General features: G+C 41.1%; 1 protein-coding gene across 1 annotated transcript in view; it reads left to right on the top strand.

Moving 5' to 3' along the window:
• The window catches only part of mmp21 (matrix metallopeptidase 21), a 7872-nt gene extending 1309 nt beyond the window's left edge, over positions 1-6563 (top strand). The window contains exons 5-15 of the mRNA XM_054598636.1: positions 203-277; positions 389-472; positions 612-697; positions 780-855; positions 982-1027; positions 2159-3048; positions 3946-4085; positions 4162-4303; positions 4514-4771; positions 4863-5035; positions 6136-6563. Of these exons, the coding sequence (XP_054454611.1) occupies positions 203-277; positions 389-472; positions 612-697; positions 780-855; positions 982-1027; positions 2159-3048; positions 3946-4085; positions 4162-4303; positions 4514-4771; positions 4863-5035; positions 6136-6441 (2276 nt within the window). The 3' untranslated portion in view covers positions 6442-6563. The remainder of the gene's footprint in view (positions 1-202; positions 278-388; positions 473-611; positions 698-779; positions 856-981; positions 1028-2158; positions 3049-3945; positions 4086-4161; positions 4304-4513; positions 4772-4862; positions 5036-6135) is intronic.
• Positions 6564-24301: the final 17738 nt, after the last annotated feature.

Genomic DNA, 24301 nt, shown 5'->3' with positions numbered 1-24301 from the left:
GTTACTACCCTCAGTCATTTGGAAATAGGTTGTACACAAGTGACAGTTTGTTGCAAGGTGCAGCACCTACCTGACGTGTGCTTTACCTTCTTTCTTTAGTGACACTTGATCTCTTTGTTGTCAGTTTGTTGTCAGAGTTGTGTATTTAGTGCGTTTTGCTGATATCAGCAGTCATATATCTGTTTTGTTTTTTCCTGCACAGTACGGAATCTGGGTCTGAACCCTTTGGGCGAGGACACAGGAACAGCAGATGTCCTATCATCTCTTATCATTGAACGTACGATATGACTTTATACTCCCACATTCTTCACAGTACAGTCTAATGGGACCTTTCCAATTGTTCTGCTAACTAATATGACCTTATACTTAATTCTCTTTACTTCCATAGGAGAGGACACAAATATTCCACCACTTTTTTTCCCCTGTGGCTCAATCAAAAGAGAAGTCTTGCCCACGGCTTTAAGGGGAAATGGTAAGCGTACTCCCCTATTGTGCTTTAAGATCCCAAGATTAAAACTCAAGGTGATAAAAGTCCCTCTGGGGCTACACTAATTATAAAATATTAATTGTGCTACCTTTATCACTGCGGGGATCTGTTTCTTTGTCTCCAGGAGTGCCCCTCGAGACGCTGACTGTCTATCAAACAGCTGAGCATCCAGATCTCGAGAAAAATCTAAATAACTATTTCACAGAGCAGGTAAAGCCCCCCTATCCTTCTGCATTTTAGATAAGGCTTTTTGTAACTGTAGCAACTGTTTAATTTTTCTGTGCATTTACAGGGCACTCCGGCCAGCATAGCCTTCTTCAGTCCATCGGGAGTGAAGTTTTGCCTCGAAGTGGTACGGAGGCTGTCGGGTGAACATATGGCTCAAATAAAGGTGCGGCCTCCTCATATGCACACACATAAAACGATGCATGAATCTGCAGTACTTAACATATCTTCGGTGCCTCTGACAGTAACTTAAACTTCTTTGTTTCCAGTTTGCAGCCATAGGGCCTACGACACAAGACGCTATGACAGCAGAAGGCCTGTGTGTCAGCTGTGCTGCAGAAAAGCCAACCGCTGAACACCTGGCAGCAGCGATAGCCAAAGCTCTACAGTAACCACCCACAAGCCGCAGTTCTTAAATCACTTTATCTTCGCTTTGTTTATTTTTGTATTATTATATTTATTGTCATTTGTCTGTTTTACTTTTACCAGTTTTTGAATGTACATCCGCTAATTTGCACTGAGGAAAAAGAGTAGCTTTTTGTGCCATAAAAGCCTCAAAATGTAAGTGAATATAATTATGATATTTATGTTAGGCATGCTCAAGAAAATGTTGCTCTAGCTTTTGTTTTTGAGAATAAACGTTTGTCAATGTGATGATGGAAGGTTTGGTTATTGGTTATTCATTGTAAAACACTCAAGTGTGTGTGTGTGTGTGTGTGTGTGTGTGTGTGTGTGTGTGTGTGTGTGTGTGTGTGTGTGTGTGTGTGTGTGTGTGTGTGTGTGTGTGTGTGTGTGTGTGTGTGTGTGTGTGTTTGTGTGTCCTGTTTAAAACAGGTGTTGGCAGAAAACATGGCCGTCCTAAACTGCTATTGTCCACATGAAAGTGAAGGCTTTAACCTCTTTCCACAGGTCAACAACAGTCCATTTAAAGCCAGTGGAGCGTGTATAACACCTCCATACAACACTCAATTTCACAAAAAGTGAAATTGAGTGTTGGAGACAGTAAAGACAGGTTTGCTTTTCACACAAAGCTGAGGAAAGTGGGATACCTCCAAAGAGTCGCACCTTTTAGATGGGTGTGGAGACACTCAGGGTCTGCCTATAAAGCAGCGTGGCCCCTGACTTTAGTTGTGTATAGTTACCTGAGTACACCAACGCCACGATGCTGACTTCTATCCAGCTGATGATTTTGCTTTTTTGGACCAGCATGAGCTCAGCTGATGCAGAGAAACTTTTCCATAACCGGGATCATTCTGATGTGCAGACCCTTAATTCTCACCAAGCCGAAGTGATCACAAACAAATACACAGCAGAGGTAAACATCTTACCATTTTTTTCAATTGCTCTCTCTCTTTTTCAAACTTCAGCATTTTATTAGATTAGTCATTTAATGATTGATTATTGCATTTAATGAAACAATGTCTTGTTACAGATATTTCTCTCTAGATATGGATTCATTAAGCCAGTGAACTGGGAGGAGGTCCAGTTTGAAGATTCAGACGCCTCTTTTAACGATGACTTCCTGGGCGACTTTCAAGACATCATCCAGGAAGGAAGCTCACATCACTCAAGAGATGCTCCTGACGACCACAACAGTCTAACAGAGAGCCAAGAGTATATTTCAGCTCTTAAAGAGTTTCAGAGGGTCTCTGGTCTGCCTGCAACAGGTGTGTTTGATGAAGCCACCCAGGTGGCAATGAACAAACCCAGGTGTGGAGTCCCCGACAAGGAGATGGACCTGGACGCCCCTGTAGCACCTGAGAACAGTAGCGCCTTAGATACTGAAAGCAGTGATAGTGACACTTTTAACAAGACTGACAGCAACAACACATTAGGTAATATAATCGGCGACACTTCTGCTAACCCCTTTGAAGATTACATATTCAATGTGAATGACACAGAAAGTGATCTCACAGGCATTTCCAACGACACCAGCATGAATTACACAGCAGACTTTAACTTATACGATCACATTTTGAATAACACTTCTCTGAACAGCTCACACAATATCAACATGGACGGTCAAATGGTAAATGTCAGCGCGAACGCCCGTCAGAGCAAAGCAGTGCGACACAGGAAACGTCACCTGGCCTCTCTCGTGTCCAGAAGCAGACACAGGAGAGATCTGAGTGAAACCGGGTACATGGCCTTCACTAAGAGGGTGTTGAAGTGGAGGCTGATAGGAGAAGGATACAGCAGTCAGCTGACCATCGAAGAGCAGAGGTATATCTTCAGACTGGCCTTCAGGATGTGGAGCGAGGTGTCTCCGCTGGAGTTTGTGGAGAACACTCGTTCCCCACTGGAGGATATTGATATCAGGCTGGGCTTTGGAACAGGTAGGTCTGACCCAATACATGTCATTATATATCTCATTACATATTTTCTTTTATAATTTTAGATTAAATTGGGTTTTCTCATGGTAATGTTCACAAACACAACGAAAAAAGGAAACATTTATAAAAAAATATATCATATAAATAAAAACAGGCAGGTAAAAGAAAGATCATCATTTGGTTACAATAATATGGTGGGCATTGGTGCATGACATAAATAACACATATATAGCCACTAAAGCACTCTTATTGTTCTCTAACCATGTTGATTTTGCAGTTAATTCCTCCTAAGCCAGTTGTTAGTACTCTAAATGCAGATTTACTTAACTCTGGCACCAGAGTTCTGTCTCCAAGAAGACACAATTTTGGCAATATAGGCATATCACGTTCTAACCATCCACCCATAAATGTCAGAACATTCCTCCATTAGGGAAAAACCATGGGGCATTCCCATAATGCATGCATGTGTACAACATATTTTCTTGATGATATTAGTGAAAGTTTCACATTATATTCTACTGCTACTTTTTTTAATATAACATCACTGCGTTGTGATGGTTAATGTATTTTTTCAAAGTAAATTATGCTATGGAGGTTCTTCACTCACTCACTTAGTCAATTATCTACATAAAATACACAATTCACATTCAATTTTACGAATCAACATTTTCTGCTCTAATGGCCATCATCAGTGTTCCATAGAGCAGGAATATGTTGATTTGGTACACTAAAGATTTGTATGTCTTTACTGCACAAGAGCTGGACGATTTCATTGTTTCACTATAACTGCTCATGTGAAGTAACATATTGCACTATATGCGTTATGATCATTTTTTATTTAAATTCACACAGAAACCAGTGCTCTCCTTTTTTAAACTCATTCCACTATATCTCACACAGGAAGGCATCTGGGTTGCAACCAGAGGTTTGACGGCACTGGTCAAGAATTTGCCCACGCCTGGTTCCTTGGTGATATCCACTTTGATGACGACGAACATTTCACCGCTCCCAATGCTGGCAGTGGGATCAGTCTACTCAAAGTAAGCATGATCAGGGGAATCATCTGATGTATTATGGAAAAGAATAATAACAACTCTTTTATTTCTTATCTGTTAGGTAGCAGTTCATGAGATCGGCCATGTGCTGGGTCTCCCCCACATCTACAGAGCTGGCTCCATAATGCAGCCCAGCTATCTGCCCCAGGAGTCAGGCTTTGAGGTGGACTGGATGGACAGGAAGGCCATACAGCACCTCTATGGTACACGGTTACAGCACCATCTAGTGCATACATAAACACACACACACACACACACACACACACACACACACACACACACACACACACACACACACACACACACACGCACAGACCACAGACAGAAATAGATTTTGTTTATTTACATACTTACAGTAATAGATTGACACAAAGGGATATGTTTTTCTACAATGTGATTATGTTTGAACTCAGGAGGCTGTAAGGGTCGATTCAACACAGCATTTGACTGGATCAGAAAGGAGAAGACGCCCTACGGGGAGGTGGTCATCCGCTTTAACACCTATTTCCTGAGAGGCGGCTGGTACTGGCTGTATGAGAACAGGAACAACAGAACACGCTTTGGAGATCCAGTGTCACTTCAGACTGGCTGGCGTGGAATTCCCACGGACGGAGTGGATGCGTTTGTGCATGTGTGGTCCAGAAAAAAGGATGCTGTTTACTTCTTTAAAGGTAGGCCCAAAAAACAGGACAAGCCTATACATGTAAATACTGCATGAACCACTAAGGTAATTATTTTCATAGCATGTTTTTTTGTGTACAGGTGCTCGGTTCTGGAGGTATGACAATGAGAACGACCAGGCGTTCAGACAGGACCCTGAAGGTCACCGCTATCCGAGGTTAATCTCTGAGGGTTTCCCAGGAGTGTTCGGTCCCATCGACACGGCCTACTATGACAGGAGGGACTCTCGCATCTACTTCTTCAAAAACAGTCTTGTAAGAATTGAATCCTTATTTGACCTTTCCTTAATACACGATAACTGGGGAGGTGCATTGAAGTCACATAGATTTGTTTGAATAGTGAGAAACAAGAATGGATTTTAGGATTCTGTGAGAACACAAATTAGGAGACAATGTTTTAAGGGAGAGCAAAGATGCAAACTGACGTGGTGTCACTGAAAATCAGGGACCAAAAAAGCCCCATGTGTGTTTTGGTAATATGGTTAATTGTAAATTTGTCTGAGAATATCAACAAAAGCCTGCAATATTAATAGGGGTGTAAACAAAAAGAATATATCAATTTTGGACAACGATAAGATATTTGCTCATATTACAAAGTCTGCCACAATTTAATTTTATTCGATTCAATTTAGTTGCCTGCGATCAATATGAGACAATATCATCTGCATATTTAATATAATCAGTTAAATCTATATCAACTCACAATAAGAAACATCATTATCATTTTGTTACTGAGCTCAACAGGAAGAAGGTTGTTTGGAAATGGTGACACAGACTTGCCATGGGAATTTCAAAATAAAGGCACATATTACAGATGATGACATGTTTCAATGTTTTCACTTTGCGTCGATGATATTGGACTGTTGATAGTCAAATGGATATATTGATCCAAATGAATGGATCATTATTCCCATATTTACCTCACCATTAATGATTTTGTGGCCCTGTGTCGTAAAGGTAGCCTCTGTGAAAATCCAAATAAATCTGTAAATAATTCCTGAAGTTGTGTTTATCAAATTACCACAAACTAATTGACATTCTGTAGACCTGGAACCTGTTCTTACAGCATAGGACTACTTGTTTCTGGTATATGTTAAGCTGCCATGTATAGTCTGCTCTGTGCAGACAGGAACAAAAAGGCAACGAGCTACAAACATAACACACTGAGTATTAAATATGTATACATAAACAAACGTCTTGGTGAGACCAAAGCCCAAGCTAATTCATTGTTTCCCAGCATCAAGAGGGAACATATTCATGCAAACAAACCTGCTTCACTTCCTCTGTGATTTGTTTGCATGTTGTAATTGAATTGATTTCTATATGAGAGAGAAAACAATTATCTGTTCAAACAGGTGTATGCATTCGACGTGGAAGCCAACAGCTTGGCAAGAGGCTTCCCCAAAAACATCAGAGATGTTTTCCCTCCAGTGGTGAGCGGAGACCATCCAGATGGCAACATTGATGCATCGTACTTCTCCTACACCCACAATGCCGTCTTCCTCCTCAAGGGCGCGCGCTTCTGGCAGGTGTTGGGAAGCCGCGATCGCTGGCGCCGGCCCTTTCTGCCACGAAATGGCCTGCTGCCACACAAGGAGGTGGATCAGCACTGGTTCGACATCTGCAACGTTCATCCCACTGCACTCAAACTCACCCGCTGAGTTTGCCGAAGCAGAGATTCATTAGAACCTACTGATGTGTGCTGATGTGGACTACTGATTCACCTGTTGTGGTATGTATACATGTTGTCATATGCGTAAGTAGACAGGTTCTACTTTAAAAAAAAAAAACTATATTTATCTATAATTTAAGATCTTAAAGACAAAAACAGCAGAATATGTTTGTTGGCTTTCTTTTAATGAGGTTATATTTGATTAATGTTTCAGCTGCTCTGTTTGTCTTTCACTTAGAGGTGCCAAATGCATATTGGCATGAAAACTATACTGATATAGCTCTTAAGATTAAGATATTTAGCATAAGTGAGAATATACTTATTTATGGATTGTTTACTCATTTTTACACAGACACCTCATTTTACTCACACTGCGGAGGAAGTGCTTTCAAATGGCACACTCACAAAGAAAAATGAATGTTTATGCAAGAACATAGGAAATCATGTCAAAGCAATATACATATTGAGGAGTATAGCGTGACACTTTGGCCCTATATCTTTTGAAGAAAGATGCGTAAAAGTAATTGTACTATTATGCGTGTATAAAAATGGAAATTTATTCAGAAGACTGAGAGTGGTTTCTTGGTAAACTTAAAAGAAATGCTATATATTGATTTCAAATGTATATCATCAGAAATATTACACACAAAGGATTTACATTCATCCAGATTCCTCAGATTTGTCTTATTTTCACAATATGTTACTAGAAGGGATACAAAATAATAACCAGATCCTCTCGTTGCCCTGTGAGGAGGATGATGATGGAAATGTATGTGCACTTGGTCCCATGGCCTCTTGTTAGCTTGACTGTTTGATCTCAGCACATCTGCACTGAATGTATGAAAATATCACTTCTCTCGAAATCAACTGCAGAAACTACAATATATAGCTGCCTGCAAGCTGGAACGAATATCACGACAAGTCAAAATTATTTATAGAGCTCTATAATACAAAACACAAATTTGCATGAAGGAGCTGGAAACCATGATTTAAAAAAAAGAACCTTAATGCTCTGATTCATCCCTAGCAGTGCAGAAAGCTTGAATCTGACCTGGAATCCTCTTTATCAATAAAAAACCTGGAGGTGGTGGAAACTAGTGACCCGTTTCTTTGAGTTCCTTCTTGTTATGAAAGGTATGGTTAAAGATGTTCACACAATCATTAAAAAAAGACCCTATTGAAATTAACATTGAAGCAAAAATGATTGAAAAATGGTGCAAAGAAACAGACATCGATTTTATAATCAATATGTTACTTGAACACTCTTATTAATTCCACTCATTTTAGGAGATTAGGCTCCTGCTGGGCTGCAGATAACCAGCGTCGTGCTCCAGGCACTCCATAGGCTATATTAATAAATTGAAGTAGAAATCAATTACAAGCACAGGAACAAAAATGTAATGGTAAGTGGGGCTACAGAGACGGATGTCATGAGATGATGAGTCTGCTCTGGCATGAACAGAATCAGCTTTCTGTGGAGGCATTAACAGCGTACACATAAATCCTTATGCGTCTTTTTCTCATCTTCAGATAATATTCCTTGTATTTTTCATCTAGGATTTAAGTAACTAAATATCACTGGGTGTCATGTCTGGCTTCTTGGTTCAAGTCCACTTTGAAATGTAAAGATTTATTTTTGTTATTACACTATTTGCAGGCAAATTATCCCTCAGAGAGAACTAATAAACGTCCCGTATTTCAGCGTGAAGTCCCATTTGTGTGACAATAATATGCCATATGTTTTTTTGCTGCAGTATATTGCTGTTTGGTTGACATCTCAGCAGGACAAATATTGATTACCCAATATTCAATCCAGTACAAAAGATGATGCAGTGCAGTGGAGGTTTGTTTATCCGAAATATGAAGCCCCATAAATCTCATGCTCCCCTGGAGTTCCCCACATTGAGAAATCCTAAATACATGCTGTTATTCACACATGTGGGTCCCCGGCTGCCGTAGTGCACAGCTCAATGATCTGTGCTTTTGCACTCACACTGCTGCTATTGAAGCTCCCATCCCTACACCCCGGGCCTCTTTGGATGCGACAGAGATAAATGAGATCAGTCATGCTGATGGAGCCCGAGCCGCTGCAGCCTCACAGAGATACAAAAACCTGTGTCATGGCACAGGAATCCACATGGGAGGCACTTCAATAACTGGAGAATGGGACGAGAATGGTGCCCGCAGCACAATCATTTATAAAATATCTCTGAAACTCTCGCCTCATTTGAGTCCCAGAGCAGAGTGTAAAACACAGGAATTAATCATTTCTAGTATCATTTCAGTGTCATACAGTAATGTGTCTTTGTGTGCGACGTGGGATTAGTTTAACAAACTGCAGCATTTCGATACAGTAGCGTGTTGCATTTGAATGTATCCTGAAGAGTCTTGTCTGCGAAGTAAATTCTTGTTGTCCCGTCAGCGATCTCTAGGGTCGACTTGATAGTGACGATGATATCGCTTTCAATATGTTCATAGAAAGAGAACATTACCAGGATTTCCCCCTGTGATAGAAATGATGGAATTTTCCTCTGTGAGTCACACACTGTGGAATGGATTTTGAATGCTTTCAATTTATTGTACACTTGAGTTGAGAAATTGTTCATTGTACATGTCATAATATTCACACAGCACTGTGGAAATCTCCCATGCCCTGTCTGCCCCTGTAGAAGCAGAGTGAGTGAAGTGGTAACCTCATCAGGAAAAGGAATAAACAATTCCATTACTAGCCACCCCCCCTACCACGCTCTTCCTCATCCTTCACTCGTTATTACCCACCAACTGAAATCCAAACCCAGTTATCTTTCCGGTGTCTTGTCATCAAAGGGGACAAACACAATCTGAGGAGCATTATAAGGCGGATGAATCTCAACTTCTCGACTATATTTTGACCCTTTTGACCTTGAGTCATATTGTGAATCGTTAGATCATGTCTGAAAACCTTTTTTTTTTTTTTTTTATTGACACAGAAACAAAAACAGAATTGCAAAACTGTTAAAAGGACAGTTGCAAAATTGTCCTTTAACAGTCTCTGATAACATGTTGGCAAAACATTTTGATAATTAAAAAGGTGTTTGACGAACAGTTTATCAGTTAAAGGGCTACTCCTGTTATGTGTTAGTAATGTGCTTCCATAAAGTACAGGGACTTGCAGGAGACAAATCTAAATAAGAGTGGTCAAAATTGAAACAGCAGAGGCTAACACCATATATATTCCAAAAACACTGGATCCTTCACTTCCCATAATGCAACTCGAAAGCATCTTTTTTTTATCTGTTGAAGAGTGTGAGTAGTACTGCATATGATGAATGAAGTGATCTTTATAGAGGGCTTCTTTATATATTCTGAAGATTATTTACATCTCCTAACTAACAAATAAATTAAACGCAGAGTTAATTATCTGGAACAAATTTAAATAATAATAAAGGCAATATATTAAAGATTGGAGACGAATGACAATTCATTTGTTCTTTACATTCTCATACATCCAAGTACAAAGAATGAGACATGCCCACACACTAGCACTCTGACAGGCCTTACATTAGCATCAACACCTACTGTGAAGTCTGCTGCCACTGTCTTATTAAAATGTAAATGTAGTAATACATAATATTATGGCTTTAAGCAGGTAAACTAATGTTTTCTGCTAAAGGAAAAGTAGCCAGCAGAGGGCAACCTCAACACATAGAAGTGGCTCAACCAACAATCGTCTATTTTTCATTGCACATTGGTTCTCATTTTTCAAAGTATTGAGTTTTTCACATGTCTATAGGCATCTTTTGCATTAATCCACAAATGTATTTGACAAATTGAGTTTTAGTCTGAGATGCAGCACAGAACAAAACTTTATGTGTATTGTGTTCATTTTAGAATGATAAATATGGGATTTTGGACCAATGCTTATGAATCCAATCAAAGTACATTGAGTTGTTGATGTGTAGTTTTTTCAGAGTATCTTTGTGGTTTTATTGGTACCTTCATGCCTTTCATTGCATTGTTGCATTTCTGTGTGTTTGTGACTATGTCAGGTGTATTTTGGGAGCGAAATAAGAACTGGGAGGATTCTTTCTGCATTCTGGATGTGTCCCCCTTTGTCAGAGGTCTACTGTGTGTGTGTGTGTGTGTGTGTGTGTGTGTGTGTGTGTGTGTGTGTGTGTGTGTGTGTGTGTGTGTGTGTGTGTGTGTGTGTGTGTGTGTGTGTGTGTGTGTGTGTGTGTGTGTGTGTGTGTGTGTGTGTGTGTGCTGTTATCCTGAAATGACAGGTTATGGAAATACTTTTACCTTGGTATACACACGCTCTGTGTTATGTTTCTCTGTGTTTGAAAGGGAATTTGTAGCTGCTGCCAAAGATTCCCCAGCCGTACCGAGGTAGAGTACGGATCAGCATTTATTCTGCAGTAATAAGCGAGGAATTCAGACTTTCCTGAAAAGCGGATTTTGAGTTGAAAGTTGTTTTGCGCATTAACTCTGAGTGGCATCGTTAACAAGGCTCTGGCTTGTTTACAGAGGTTCAAAAATCAAGCAGTCTCTCACCTCACTCAGAAAATACACCCGGGAATACACACTCACAAACATACGCCCACGATTGCACAAACGCGTACACATGTGCGCTCTCGCAAGAATCACATACACACACTCACAGATGTTCCCCCACATGTGTCTCCCCCTCCTCCCCTCCTCCCCTCCTCCCTCTCTGCTTCCCTTCTTGCCCTCAGATAAAGAAGTTTGGATTAAAAGAGAATAACTCTGACGGATTCCCTTCACAACTGCCGCTCAATTTCACATTCAAATCAATATTTCAAAAGCTTTTATCTTCAAATAGTTTCTAGCAAAGTGCTCCTCACTAAAGATCTTTAATGTTGAGGAGAGGTAAATAGGATTTGGAATTCACAAACCCAATCTTTCATGCCGTCATTACGCCACGAAGGAGTCTGCAGTATAAAGCAGAACAACTGTCTTTGACTTTATTTCACTCCTTGGTTACACATGTAAGCAGGAGTCACTATGCCAAATGGAAATAGTACAGTAATTACATGTCTTCTCTTGAGAATAGTCCGTGTGTTAAACAGACTAATTTGAATGAGGAATCCAAACCGTGCAAGTGTAATTAAGCATTGTGTAGCCTCATGCATAATGCAGCATTTTACGTATTGACTAAATACCTGATAAACAAATGGCGTGGGTGTGAAAGAGGACATGTTTGTCATACCACAAGCAGCTCGCCCAATAAACGCAGTCGGAACACTGGTTTGCCTCCGCATGTGGTGGAGGAATCTCTCCCGCCCGCCGCACACTGACCCTTGACCTTTGGCCGAGGAGGAGTTTTTCGAAACCAAACAAGGGGGCTTTTTCTGGTGATGTCAGTCTGAGTGACAGCTGCAGGTCAAAGGGGGGAGGGAGGGGCGGGAGGGACGAGGCTGTCCCACGCATGGCCACACAGAAGTGACTGCCCGGCCGCTGTCTCTATTTTCCGAGATTGGGAAAGTGACAGGAGACGGACGTGCACCGTTTTTATACCCGTTTTGTTTACTTGACTTGTTTTCGCCGTCTTGATCTCAAGTCCCGACTTTATGAACACAGAATACGGGGCTGTTTCCACCTGTCAACACAATTGCCTTCATCTGATGAGCCCCTTTTATTCCCCTTCCGAACCACAGAGGCACACCTGCTTGGGAAATCACTTGTACATTCAGGAGCAGCGAGCAAGGAATGTGTCAAGTGGCCGAGCGTTGGGGTTCCTCCTCCTCCTCCTCCTCCTCCTCCTCCTCCTCCTCCTTTCTTGCCTCTGTTTCTCCTCTCACCCATCACCCCCATCATCTGCTGGCCCTACTCCTCTAACCGTTCCCTCCATCTCCTCCTCCATCCCTCTCCTACGGCTGTCTCCAGATCCCACCCTGATTTTCTCCTCACCTCAGCACCCCCATCCCTCTTTATCCTCCACCCTCTCTCTCTCTCTCTCTCTCTCTGTTTCTACCAGAGGAACAGATGGGGTTTAACTCGGGGGGAATGATGGTTTTGTATGAACAGTCCCTTACTTAACTGGGGGGAAGGGTGTCACACTTTGTGTAACATGCCAGTCTGTGTGTGTGTGTGTGGATGTGTGTGCGTGTTTGTGTGTGTTTGTGGGTGGGTGTGTGTGTTTGTTAAGAATTCACTTTCAGCCTTGATTTTGGCTAGGGGAATTTTTTTTTACGTGTTATATGTCTTTTGGACTCTAGGAACATACGGTTTGTTACAAAATAAAGAAAACCAAAAATCAGGATTGACTTGTTAGCATATGGACATAAAAAATATAATAAAAATAGAAGTATGGTCCTGCTTTTAAAAAGAATTACTTAATTACAGGAACACTATAATTTGAATCCAAACCATGATCGTTGTCTAACCCTTCAAGGACATTTATCTGCCTAAACCTAACCAAACCTTAACCACAGTAGTGTTCTGCTGATAGCCAGGCAGCTCATGTTTCTTGCCTCGGCAGACATTGTTGTAGCGATGTGGCCATGTTCTCACAATCAGAGCAGTTATCTCGATGAGACCTATGTTATCATATTTGATAGGAAAGGATGTCCAGTACTTAAAAAACCAACAACAAAAACGATATGCCTTACATTCCATAACAGTCTCACGGCTATTCGTTAAATGGTCACGAAATAAAATCTATTGGTTTTGTGATCAGGGACACGAATTGCCTTTTTTTTTTTTTCGTGTCACTCAGAACAACTTTCTTTTAGGGACGACTTAGGTTTAGGCAACAAAACCACTTTGTTAAGTTAAGGAAAAACATAATGGTTGGGCTTAGGTTTAGGCAACAAAAGCAACTCTTTGGTTAAGGCAACAACAAGGTGTTGAACACCGGTCTCCTGGTTGACAGTCTTGGCTGTTGGACCCATCCACCTGCTCTTAGTAGTGTTTCTGGAAATTATTAATGTCACTCGCTCCAACTGTTGCTTAGTCACGTGGATGCATTTCATTTTAGTCTCCACCCTGAATAACGCTCCTAACTGACTCTTCATTGACTCTCCAATTAGTGTCCCTGGACACGAACCAATAGATTCAATTCGTCCCTATTTCTAGCACTTCCATGATACTGGGCTGTACGATCATGTGGAAAGCACTGGTATGTTGTCCTCACTCGGCTCTCTCTGAACTGCCTGTAGGAGCTCTCCACATGCTAGCTTGCCACCCTGAACAAGGCCCCCCGGCCCACACAGAGAATAGGGTGCCCTTTCACACTGACACTGGACGTGGTGAATGACAGCCACTCTCACCTCCAGATTATAATCTGCGGAAAACCATACAGGACGTTGACGCATTTGCTCTGCAATAAAAAAAATCATGTAACACGTTTCCATGCATGACGAAACATGTTGCAATGCGAAGTATCCATTTATTTGTCAGTACGTGTGTACTCAAAATCGTAATCTAAAAGTGTTCTCCCTCCTGTAGTGTGTGTGTGTTTTTCCTTAAATATACATGTTGCACTACCCCGTGTTCATGAAAGATGCATTTCTAGACATCCCTCAACACAAACAGCGGGATAGCTGTTTTGCAGCAACGCAGCTGAAACCTATTTGAAAATAGACCTCGGAGTTGTTCTTCTCCAAACAGCTGCCATTATTCATATGTCAGCTACGGGATGTATTTCATATGTCAGTGTCAGAGAGATTATATTATGTTACAACCTCTGGCTGGTGTCGCTGACGGCTTTTTTTCCTTTTTTTTTCAAAGCGCCAAACAGTGCATCAGTAAAATAAATATTGCATGCTTTTCACCTTGAAGGATGTGGTATATATTCTAACCAATGCTCCAGGAAGTGAGAGAATTATGTCTCTCTCGTCCTTAATGTTCATGCATTACATTTTGGAATACTCAATAGGCAGGAATCACGCTGGGAGCTGGAGTTTGAGCTTTGGCTCCCTCCCATGTAGGTCACACCTTACTATGGCAAATTTAAAAGTTCTTGCCATGACTCTCTGTTTAGAAAATGAGAAGGAGGTCCCCCGTGTGCATGTGTGTCACGGATTTAAATGGTAGCGTTTCACCTCCTTTCTGGGCTGTTTTGTTTGATCTAAATGAGAATTGGAGAAAGTGGAACAGCTCGTGAAGGAGCAGTGAGAAATCGAGACTGACGTCGCCACCTCATAGCCCTGAAATTGTGCGGAGTAGTTGTGCCAGTGCCTTTGTTTGGAGATTAATGTTGCGTCAGTCACATTCTTTGTATGAGGGACACTAGCCAAATTGCATGGTGAAATCTCGCTACTCCAAAAAAACACCCATTCTGATGCAGAGGAAAATAGGAGCGCAGCGTTCGGAGTGAATCATAAAATTTATCTGACATGCATGGGCTCCCGCTGTTATGAGCTATTGATATTCTGCCAATCAAAGCTTGCCATTTGTGGCATCATCAGCCTCTGTGTTTTTAACTTTCTCTGTGTGTCTTTGTATGTAGGTGGAACATTACAGAGCTGTGATGTGCGGCCATAAACACATACAGTCCTGAATTAGGAGGCCCCTCTTTCTTTTCCTTTTTTTTCTTCTATTTTCACTCTTTTCTGCCGGCTTTGCTCAGGGGCATGACACATTTCTGAGGGGCTTTGGATCCCCTAGCCTGATAATTCCTTCAATTATTCAATGGTTGGCTGGCAGATGAAGTGAGGCCATGAATAAAGCAAATCTGTGGGCATATGAGCTCCTACAATACAAACACACTATTAGCACTCATTTCCTCTGCACGTCCTTGAAGGTGCACCATAGCTTCCTGGAAATGGGGCCGCTGCAAGCAGGGGTCGGTTCTTCTACGGAGAGATCTCACACACACACTATACCTGCACAACAAACTCTTGTGGGAGGGAACTTATAGCTGCTTGTCAGGTCAGCAGCTCTGAAGGTCTTCCTTTTTACTTTCTTTAAAGGTCTTTGTGAAATCGGGCCAGTGATTTTTCGGTGCTTGCATCGTGACTCAGTGGATCTTACGCGCATCAGATTATAGCTCTTTTCTTGCAGAGAGGTGTCACTCCAGCGGCTCCTAATAAAAGCCCGATCTTCATTGACACCCCGTCTTCCTCTAACTTAGTGCAGTCAAGTGTAGGACAAAAGCAAAAAGAGACGGGGTGGTGTGCTCCACCCTAATGAAGTTGTAGGTCTTGTTCCTCGCTGCGCTCTGTTGGAGAAACAAAGCTAATCATAGCGAGAGCAGCCCCAGACTGTTACAACAGAGGGACCAGGTGCTTGTTCCTTTTTTTTTTTTCTTTTCTTCTTCCTCTTCCTTTTTTTTTTTTTTTTTTTTTTTTCGCAGAGCACCTGCCTTTAACCATCTGCACCTGCTGTCTGTAATAAGACAAGGGTGCAGCACTCACAGCAGTCCTTAGGTGTATGATGGGATAGCTCGGTTGTTTGCGATTGATGCCTCAAAGACAAACAGCACACGCATCTCTTATCTCCTCCCTATAAGTCCTCCAAGAGAGAAAAGAAAAGTCTGACTCAACACTGACCCTTGTTGTTGCCCTGACAGGAAGCTGAACAGAGGCATATTCTGCATCTTACATAAGATCAAACCTCCACTCTGTGCAGACAAAACTGTCAGACGGCTTTAGATTGGTGTTGTGTGTACTAAGGAAACCCTGGCAAGTTCTTTCTTTTTTTTTTTTTTTTTTTTTTTTTTGCTCCTGCGACGTCTCATTGTTGCATGATGTTAATCTCCTCAGCAACAGACTCCTGATGTATGTGGTTCACAGGAAGGTCAAGGACGAGCCACACGCCCCACCCCTCTTCCTGCAACAAAGCTTGTATGGAGGGGGAATAAAAAAAACTGTCAATAACTCAGAGCTGCCACACCCACTCCACAGAGGAGAAAGTCAACTCTGATATTTTTACTTTACCTTGTGGATCACTGCAGACTGACTCTTGGCATTGAATAGCACAATTGTTCAGGTCATGAATCAACGAGTAAAGAAATAGGATTTTCTCTTAAATTTTCTGAAGTGTTTCTCTGGAACGAATCTTTTTCTTTGGGAATGCAGTCAAACCACTGTTGGCTCGAATTTTTAGTTCTGGCGTTCAAATTCCAAATTCTACACCCATGAATAAGAAAACTCAAATATACTAGAAATGAATTAAACAGCGTCTGATTCCTTTTGAATACAGGATACAATTGAAGATGAAACTATGTGCCACCCTGCTCTTCAGTCTCTCACTCTGCTGCCGTCCTCTTTGATGTGCGAGGTAGAAAAAAAGCTGCGCACCTGTGGGGAGCATAAGAGGGTGATGGTGGTAGAGGGGGGACGGGGGAGGAGGTGTGTGTGTGTGTGTGTGTGGGGGGGGGGACTGCAGGGTTTGTGAGCGTCCGCCAACTTACTTGAGTGTCTATCCACCTTGGCCTGCTGCTGCAGCCGCTGCCAGCACTGCTGTGCCAGACTCTGCTCTTCCAGATAAACAAATGCTGGACAAATTTCTCTTTGTTAAACCTGTGTCGACTGCTGCATAATAATGAGGGCTGGTGCTGCCGGAGCATGTGTCCAGCCAGTAATGATCCTCCTGTCTGAGAGGACAATGAGGAGAGAATGTATTCATACAGACTAAGGCGCTCTGCTGCTCTGTACATTCTTTCCTTTCCCGGACTGTCTTGGCTTTGGCGTTAATGCGCTTTTGTAAACACAGTAGTCCAGTCTTTCTGCACAATTATCCTCGGACGTGTATTCATAGCAGATCTGGGATGCTGCCCAGGGCGTCCTTTCTTACAATTCGTTTTTTATTTTGGCCGAGACTTATCGTTCAACTGACTCTGATATCACAACATTGAAGCTTTTAGCGTGTTTGCTTGTACTCGAAGAGAGATTGTTGAGATTGAATTGCAGCAGAGTAGGAATAAATCTCATCACTGCTGGTAAAATGCCAAATGTGAGGTGATCTTATGACAGAGATCAGTTGGGGCTCTCTCAGTGCCTGGCTCCAACAGGGCCCCACTTATCATAGAAATAATAATACAACATTAGGCTATACTTCTTTAATATCGTCATCTTAAAAACATCTCTGCTATTCTCTGCGGACTCTACCTAATTATGCATGGGGAATGTCTGAGGGGCTGAAGGGGGAGGAGGTGAGCGAGGATGGCTAGTGGAGGACTTTGTGTGGCTTGAGTGCACCGCTGAAGGCAGCCAAAGTCTACTTTGATACCTGGCAGCTGGATCTCCCCGTCGCAGATTAAAATTACTCTCAGAATATCATGCTTCATTACGATTGGCAAATTGGCCAGATCACAAGGTTACTGTGATAATGAGGAGAGGACAACAAGGTAAACTGCGGCAGTGAGATTCAAATGTGAGGCGTGTTTGCCTTACAGGGCTGTGAAAGGGGGCCACATCTCGTATTCTGGAGGGTGACCCCCATCCGGAGGTCATATCCAATTAAACAAACAAGAAGAATGTAGGATTCTCCTCCATGTGTAAAAATGCAAAGAGGCATTCCCCAGCCTGGTGTAAAAATGCAAAGTCCGTCTGCCAGGTTCATTTGAAATTCTTGTTTCCCCTCCTCCGCTCACGTATGTAATATCATCTTTGTCAAATGTGTATGTAATGGGACGGTGAGGAGCGCTAACACATGGCGCCCTGAGCAAGAGCACGTCTTTAGCTGTTGCATAGCAGCCATGCATTTGATCAACGGTGTATTTATGGAGAAATAACTGGGATCTGGACTATTAGACCTAAAGTGTATTTGTTCACCGACTGCATCTTTAATCCTTTCAGCTCATACATGAAATGACTAGATCCTTTACTTAAAGCTGCAACAATGAACGTTTTTATGTTAATGGTTCAGATGACTATGTGTATTGTGAAAGGGCTTGGTTGCGTTCAAGGGTCTTTTAGTGCGTTGTTTTGGTTACGTCATTTTACAGAAGGGGCAGTCAGCAAACAAGCTTGTCTAGTGAAAATAGTGGAATGTGAGGCTAATGAGACAGATATTTCCTTCGGCAGGAGGTGGCGAACAAAGCAGAGCTAAATAAAATAGTGCTAATGTTGGTCTGCATCATCTGGATCTTTAAACAGGCTGTTTCCCAACAACTTTACCATGTCAACTTCGCTGCCCCCCTAAATGCCCAGAAAGTGTTTCAATAGAGGTTTAGATATCAAAAGTAAAATACTCATTATGCAGAATGATGTCGTATTGTTGCGTAATGCACTCTACTGGATTGTTAATACTGATAGCTTAATGTGTTTTTAGCATTTTAATATTGTAGCTGGTTTGGATGGACTTGTAACTACTTAAATAATGTTGACCAGTTTCATCTATAACAATGCATCATATTTACAACACTGATCATATGTTTTCTAAAGAAAATCTTTATCTGCAAAGTAGCCATAGCTGTCGGATAAATGTGGTGGAATAAAGAATACAATCTTTCCTCTTGAAACAAAGTGAATTAGCAAAACATGAAAAAACGTCAATTTCCATTTCTGGTATTATCTATGTTGCATTTTTATTAGAATAAAATAATATGTCGAATATAAAATCTTGATAAGCTTAAGGTGAGAAAATGAGACACAATGAACTCTCAAACGAGACACCTGGCGTGTGATCAGCAGCTGACCAGCCATATGTGTGCTTGTGCTCCATGACCACAGACTGTTTTTATAACTGTTGTATAATGCCGACCTGCTGCTGCTGCTGCTGCTCCTTCAAATGACAAACGCTCTGATTTAGTTTTTATTGCTGAATCTTACTCCGGTAATGAAGTTGGGACTGTTATGTTTCTCTCATTACCTTTTCATTAAAGATATGACTAGAAAATGGGGTTGCCATGGCGATGGCTCCATGAAGTCTCCAAGCTGTATGCAGTAGCTGCATTGTTTACTCTTTTGCCAAGAGTGCTGTCTTCAATAGGAAACAGATTTTTTTAATTTTTTTTCCTGCGCCTTCATCTTTTTTTTTTCTTCCCCCCTTTCTTTTATGGATCAAACAATGACCCGACGCAAATAGAACATTCTTCAGTGGTCCTATTTGTTAATGCGGAGAGGTTTCATTAGCTTGCTCGTTGCTCCCAAAATGATAGGCTAGCTGATGCAACTCTGTGGGGTGGGGTGGGAGGGGAGAAAAAAAAAGTAATTCACAGGCTGTAAGTAGTAATTTACACAGAAAAGATTAAATAAAATGGTATGGAACCATTTTGTCTTAATGACGGTCGGGCTTAATGTCTGCAAAAGCATCTGCCAGTTTGTTCACCTGGTGCAGCCGAGTCAGTTTTTCATTGGTCGTGATAAATATGAGTATAAAGTAAAAATATCTGAAATTAATAGTGCCATGTAAACCCAATCAGTAGAGCCATGTTATTAAAGAGAACGCTTTAGTATAGAGTTATTATGGTGCCCAGAAGCAAGGTAAATAAAAGGGGGTATAGACAGAGTCACAACCTTCTCTCCTCATTCATCAGCAGCATTTTCCAAACCATTAGCCCTGTCATTGCTTCCTGTACTTTCCATGTCTGCTGGCTGGCTTCACCCTCAGTACTGTGATTAGTTCAAGCAGGATGCCGCTCATCGATTTTGCTCCACTGGGTGTAAGTTAACCCTCTGCCAGCTTTTAATTGCTTCTCTTGACTGTTAAAGCAGTACATGGCTGCTGCTGCTGCTGCTGCAGGAAAAAAAAAAAGACAAGGATTGAATTTTTGTTTGAATGCTCTTATGCTGGTTCCAAAACATGCTGGATGGTAGCTTTCACAATATTCAAACACACCGAATTCCATCTGTACTATAAAGCAATGAACATGTTTTGCTTGTATCCAAGAATAAGGTGTTTAATTGAATGTGTTACCTGCTGGCAGCAATTACTATCATGCCGGGAGGTATGAATGGAGCCAGGAAACAGATGAAAGAAGAGAAATGTTTAGTCTTTCTCTCTCTCTGTGTCTTTTGAGCTTATTGTGTTTCCTGAAAGTAACGCGTCTCTGGTATGATTGACGTAGACATGATAGCTGCGGTAAACAAAAGGTGCTGCATGTACGCAGGGAGATGAGCATGGAATGGGTTTTTGAAAACAATAAATCACAACTCGCTGGAAAAAGATTGCAGCCCTGAGCCTCATTTGAATTTGATCACCAATGGATCCCTCATGACGCGATGCGGTTTTCCTGTCATAAAAAGCAATTTAGATACAAATTAAGGCTGCTAAAGGGATCTGTTCTGCCAGTAACTGTTCATCGACAGTGCTTAATTGTTTCTAAAGAGCTCTGGGTTCATATTTATCCTGGGATTTTTAATTACATATCAGCATTATACATCATCCAACCTATTATCGCAGCTCTGCGAAGCTAATATTTAAAGTTGTAGTATCTCAATATTTGTGCAAAGCTTAAAGTGATTTGTAATAGCTTTCAGAGTGGAAACGCAATAAAGAAAAAATGCCAAGATTACACCTGCGAACAATCCATTAAACTGATATATCTTCATCACACTTTGATGTAGATATCCATCTGTACATATGTATGAGAAACACTTTGTCAGAGAGGAAATCAAATGGAGAGGTAGGCAGATGCATTGTCATTTAGAGAAATGAGAAACATCAGCCATAATGAAAGATGATATATATGTTTTTAGATTGTATCTGAAATGAACAATGTGGGCCATTATACCATTGAAAGTGTCATCCTGTGAAGGAAAAAATGGAAGGAGCTCATCTGCTGCAGGAGGAGTTGACGTGTGCTGGTGGATTCAATTTAGCAATCCGTTGCACAAAAAAAATATTTCAAATGAGTCAATATTTGCCTGGACAACATTTGTAAATAAGACTAATACATTTTATCAACATGTTAAAGGCAGCCAAGCAAAACTTCAATACTTTTTTAAACGGCCCCTTGGTTTTCTACTCCCTATCATTTTTGAAGGTCTTCTATTTGCATCATAATGTTCATCCTTGATCAATTCACTGCAGATGCAGAAGCAATAAGTGTGACAGAGGTTAATCCTCAAGAAAGGGAAGGCAGAAAAAATGAAAACGAATAAGCAACATCATTTTACTTTTATATGTCCCTCTTATGAATTGAGCTGACAAAACATTCATATTAAACAAAAAGCTATTCAACATCGGCAAATGTATTAGTAAAGAGCGCACGTGGAGCACTCCACTGCGGCAATGCAGCTCAAAGATAAGGACGTTTCAAATGCACCTACTGCATGGCTAAGCTGCCCTTGTTTCATGATTGGTTTATCTGCCTTTCGCTTCATGTCTACATGTTTACTTAGCAGTAATTTATGTACTCATGGTCAACATTAGAACATGAGGACAAACAGCGCGGCACATTTAGGAAAGAGGGAGAGCTATATTCCAAAAGCTGGCACAGAGTGGAAATGACAATGGTGTCACAAGAAACAGATTGGATTTGGGCTCAGGACACTTTGGGCCTCTCTTTTCCAGGGAGGGGTGTAAAAAGTAGGTTGCAATGCTGGGGGTGTATGTGCCCAGCCCCCAGGGCTAAGACAAAAAATATGGGGCACTCTCTTTACACACACACACACACACACACACACACACACACACACACACACACACACACACACACACACACACACACACACACACACACACACACACACACACACACACACACACACACACACACACACACACAGCGCACTTGTCTTTTCTCTCTCCCTCATTATATCTTCAATTATCAAGTCAGGAGTAAAACTCATTATTTTTGGATGTCAATGCCCATGCTGGTGTTCTCTTTGACATAACACAAGAAGGGAACAGACAAAAGTCCTTTGGTCGAGATTTGAATCTCTTAATACCATTAGCTAATTGTGAGAATAATCATGTTACAATGACACTGAGGGAAATAAGATATATATATATTTTCACTTTTCAGAATAAATGCTTCTGTTCAGTATGTGTCATTAAAGAGCAGGAAGTAATTACTGGTGGGTTTAGTTTACTATTTGATGTAGCCTTTTAATTGACAGCAGGGCATTTCATGCAAGCCATGACCAGGCTGAGCAGCACGTGACCCACCACAGGGACTGTATCTGATTTCATTATTAGCCCCAGTTTGACTGGCTTACCCCTCATATGTACCATGAACACCTTTACCCTTGGGTGGCTTGAGTTAATTACTTCAGCCCCTAATGCCTGCGATACCACCTAATAAGCATGGAGTGTTGCAAATTATGATGCTTGGATTAGTTTCTGCAAAACTCCCCAGTATGAAGGCCTGAATCATTTTAGTGTTTGGAAATGAATGGGCTTTAAAAAAAACCACATCAAATATGGTCAAGCTACTTTTTGCAGTTGCCAGGCATTTGAGTTGTGAGTGTTCTGGATAGATTAAAGGGATTGGTTCACACGACTGTTTAAAATCCAGCATAGTCGAGCTTTTGTGCCACAGCTTTTGTGCCACAGGTGAAACAAAGGCTGCCCAAATCAGAGTGAAGGTTGTTGGGGAGCCTGAAGGTAATACCTGCAGGCACTACTCAGGGCTAATAAGCCCTATAGCCCTAGGAAAGAAATTACCATAAATTAATCAGGGATAGCTCTTGGACCATATGGCTAACATGCATATTTCTAGTCTCAACTGAAAGTTAGCAAGCTAATGTATATGACCCCATTGTAAGTAAACTTATTTTTCTTACCATTCCAGAGTAAATAGAGCTGCAATAAACGAAAAAATACGATTTTTTTGTAAGCCTAATATACGTATATCTAAAAATAATCCATGTTTTTGCCATGTTTACTTTTTACATGTTGACTGGTATCTGGGAGATTTACTTCAAAGACTATTTATTTCCATATGGCCTTGTTACAAATAACATTAATGCGCCCAAAACATTAAATTTAGTCATAAACACAATGAATATTGATCAATATTCATATGTGACTGAAGAGTTCCATGCTATACAGGCAGATAAATGGAGAATGGAAGGGTCCACAGTTCTCTATGGAGTATCAACAGATTTGTCTCATCAAGCTGAGTATATTGATATATGGCTTGTTGGTGTAATTGCTACCATACAGCAACCAGGTGGCCATGAACAATCAACAACTAAGCTCCCTACAATGCAGGTCAGCCTGCATTGATGGCTGCAAAGAAAAAGACTCACTGTGACTTTATTGTTAAAAAATAATTCTATTCCTTTTCCTTCCTTCCTAGTTTTTACAACATACAATTGATTTATGGATTCTGAAAGCTTATAGCCCCATGTTTTCAAGAAGTATAACATCCATATCTTCTATAAATAGACCATATTCTATGGCAACTCTTTATAACTACAAACCCAGTACTGGTTCCGTGGGGTTCAACGAATGTACAGTTAATATTTTCTTCACAAGACACCAGAGCACAAGTGTAAATACTTGAGACAAAGCAGTGAAGCAACATGCACTTTGTAGAAACAGATGCAAATACATTATCAATCATAAAATAGCAGGCAGCCTGTCAGTAAATGAAACTAAACATTTATTTAGGGCCATTGCATTAATTAGACACACTGCTGTTGAGTAACTCAAATATAATTTTAGCAGCACAAATGAAATTATTTTCGGCTCAAAACCTGGCAACCATTAACCCAAAAACAATCTGCAAAGCCAGACGACAATGAAGTTGAGCTATAAAAATATTGATTTAAAATGATTTACGAAAGCACCGGTTTGGCTCTTTCATAAACTTTGGAGACTTACAAGAGACAGTTTGAAAAAAAAAAAGGGTGTAGCAGAAGTGATCAATTTTAACTTTTAGTTCATGGTACGAGTCTAGCTCCAATAACACTGGGTCTTTCTTTCATGCAACTCAACAGAGTTTTTTTGGTTTTTGTTTGACCCTCCCTGTCTGATAAAAGCCCATGCCTTTGAAATTCCATGTCCGC

The sequence above is a fragment of the Anoplopoma fimbria genome, chromosome 5 (genome assembly GCF_027596085.1).
Source record: "Anoplopoma fimbria isolate UVic2021 breed Golden Eagle Sablefish chromosome 5, Afim_UVic_2022, whole genome shotgun sequence".
NCBI classification, from domain to species: domain Eukaryota; kingdom Metazoa; phylum Chordata; class Actinopteri; order Perciformes; family Anoplopomatidae; genus Anoplopoma; species Anoplopoma fimbria.
The sequence above is the reverse complement of the archived record's forward strand: the minus strand, read 5'-3'. Positions and strand labels throughout refer to the sequence as shown.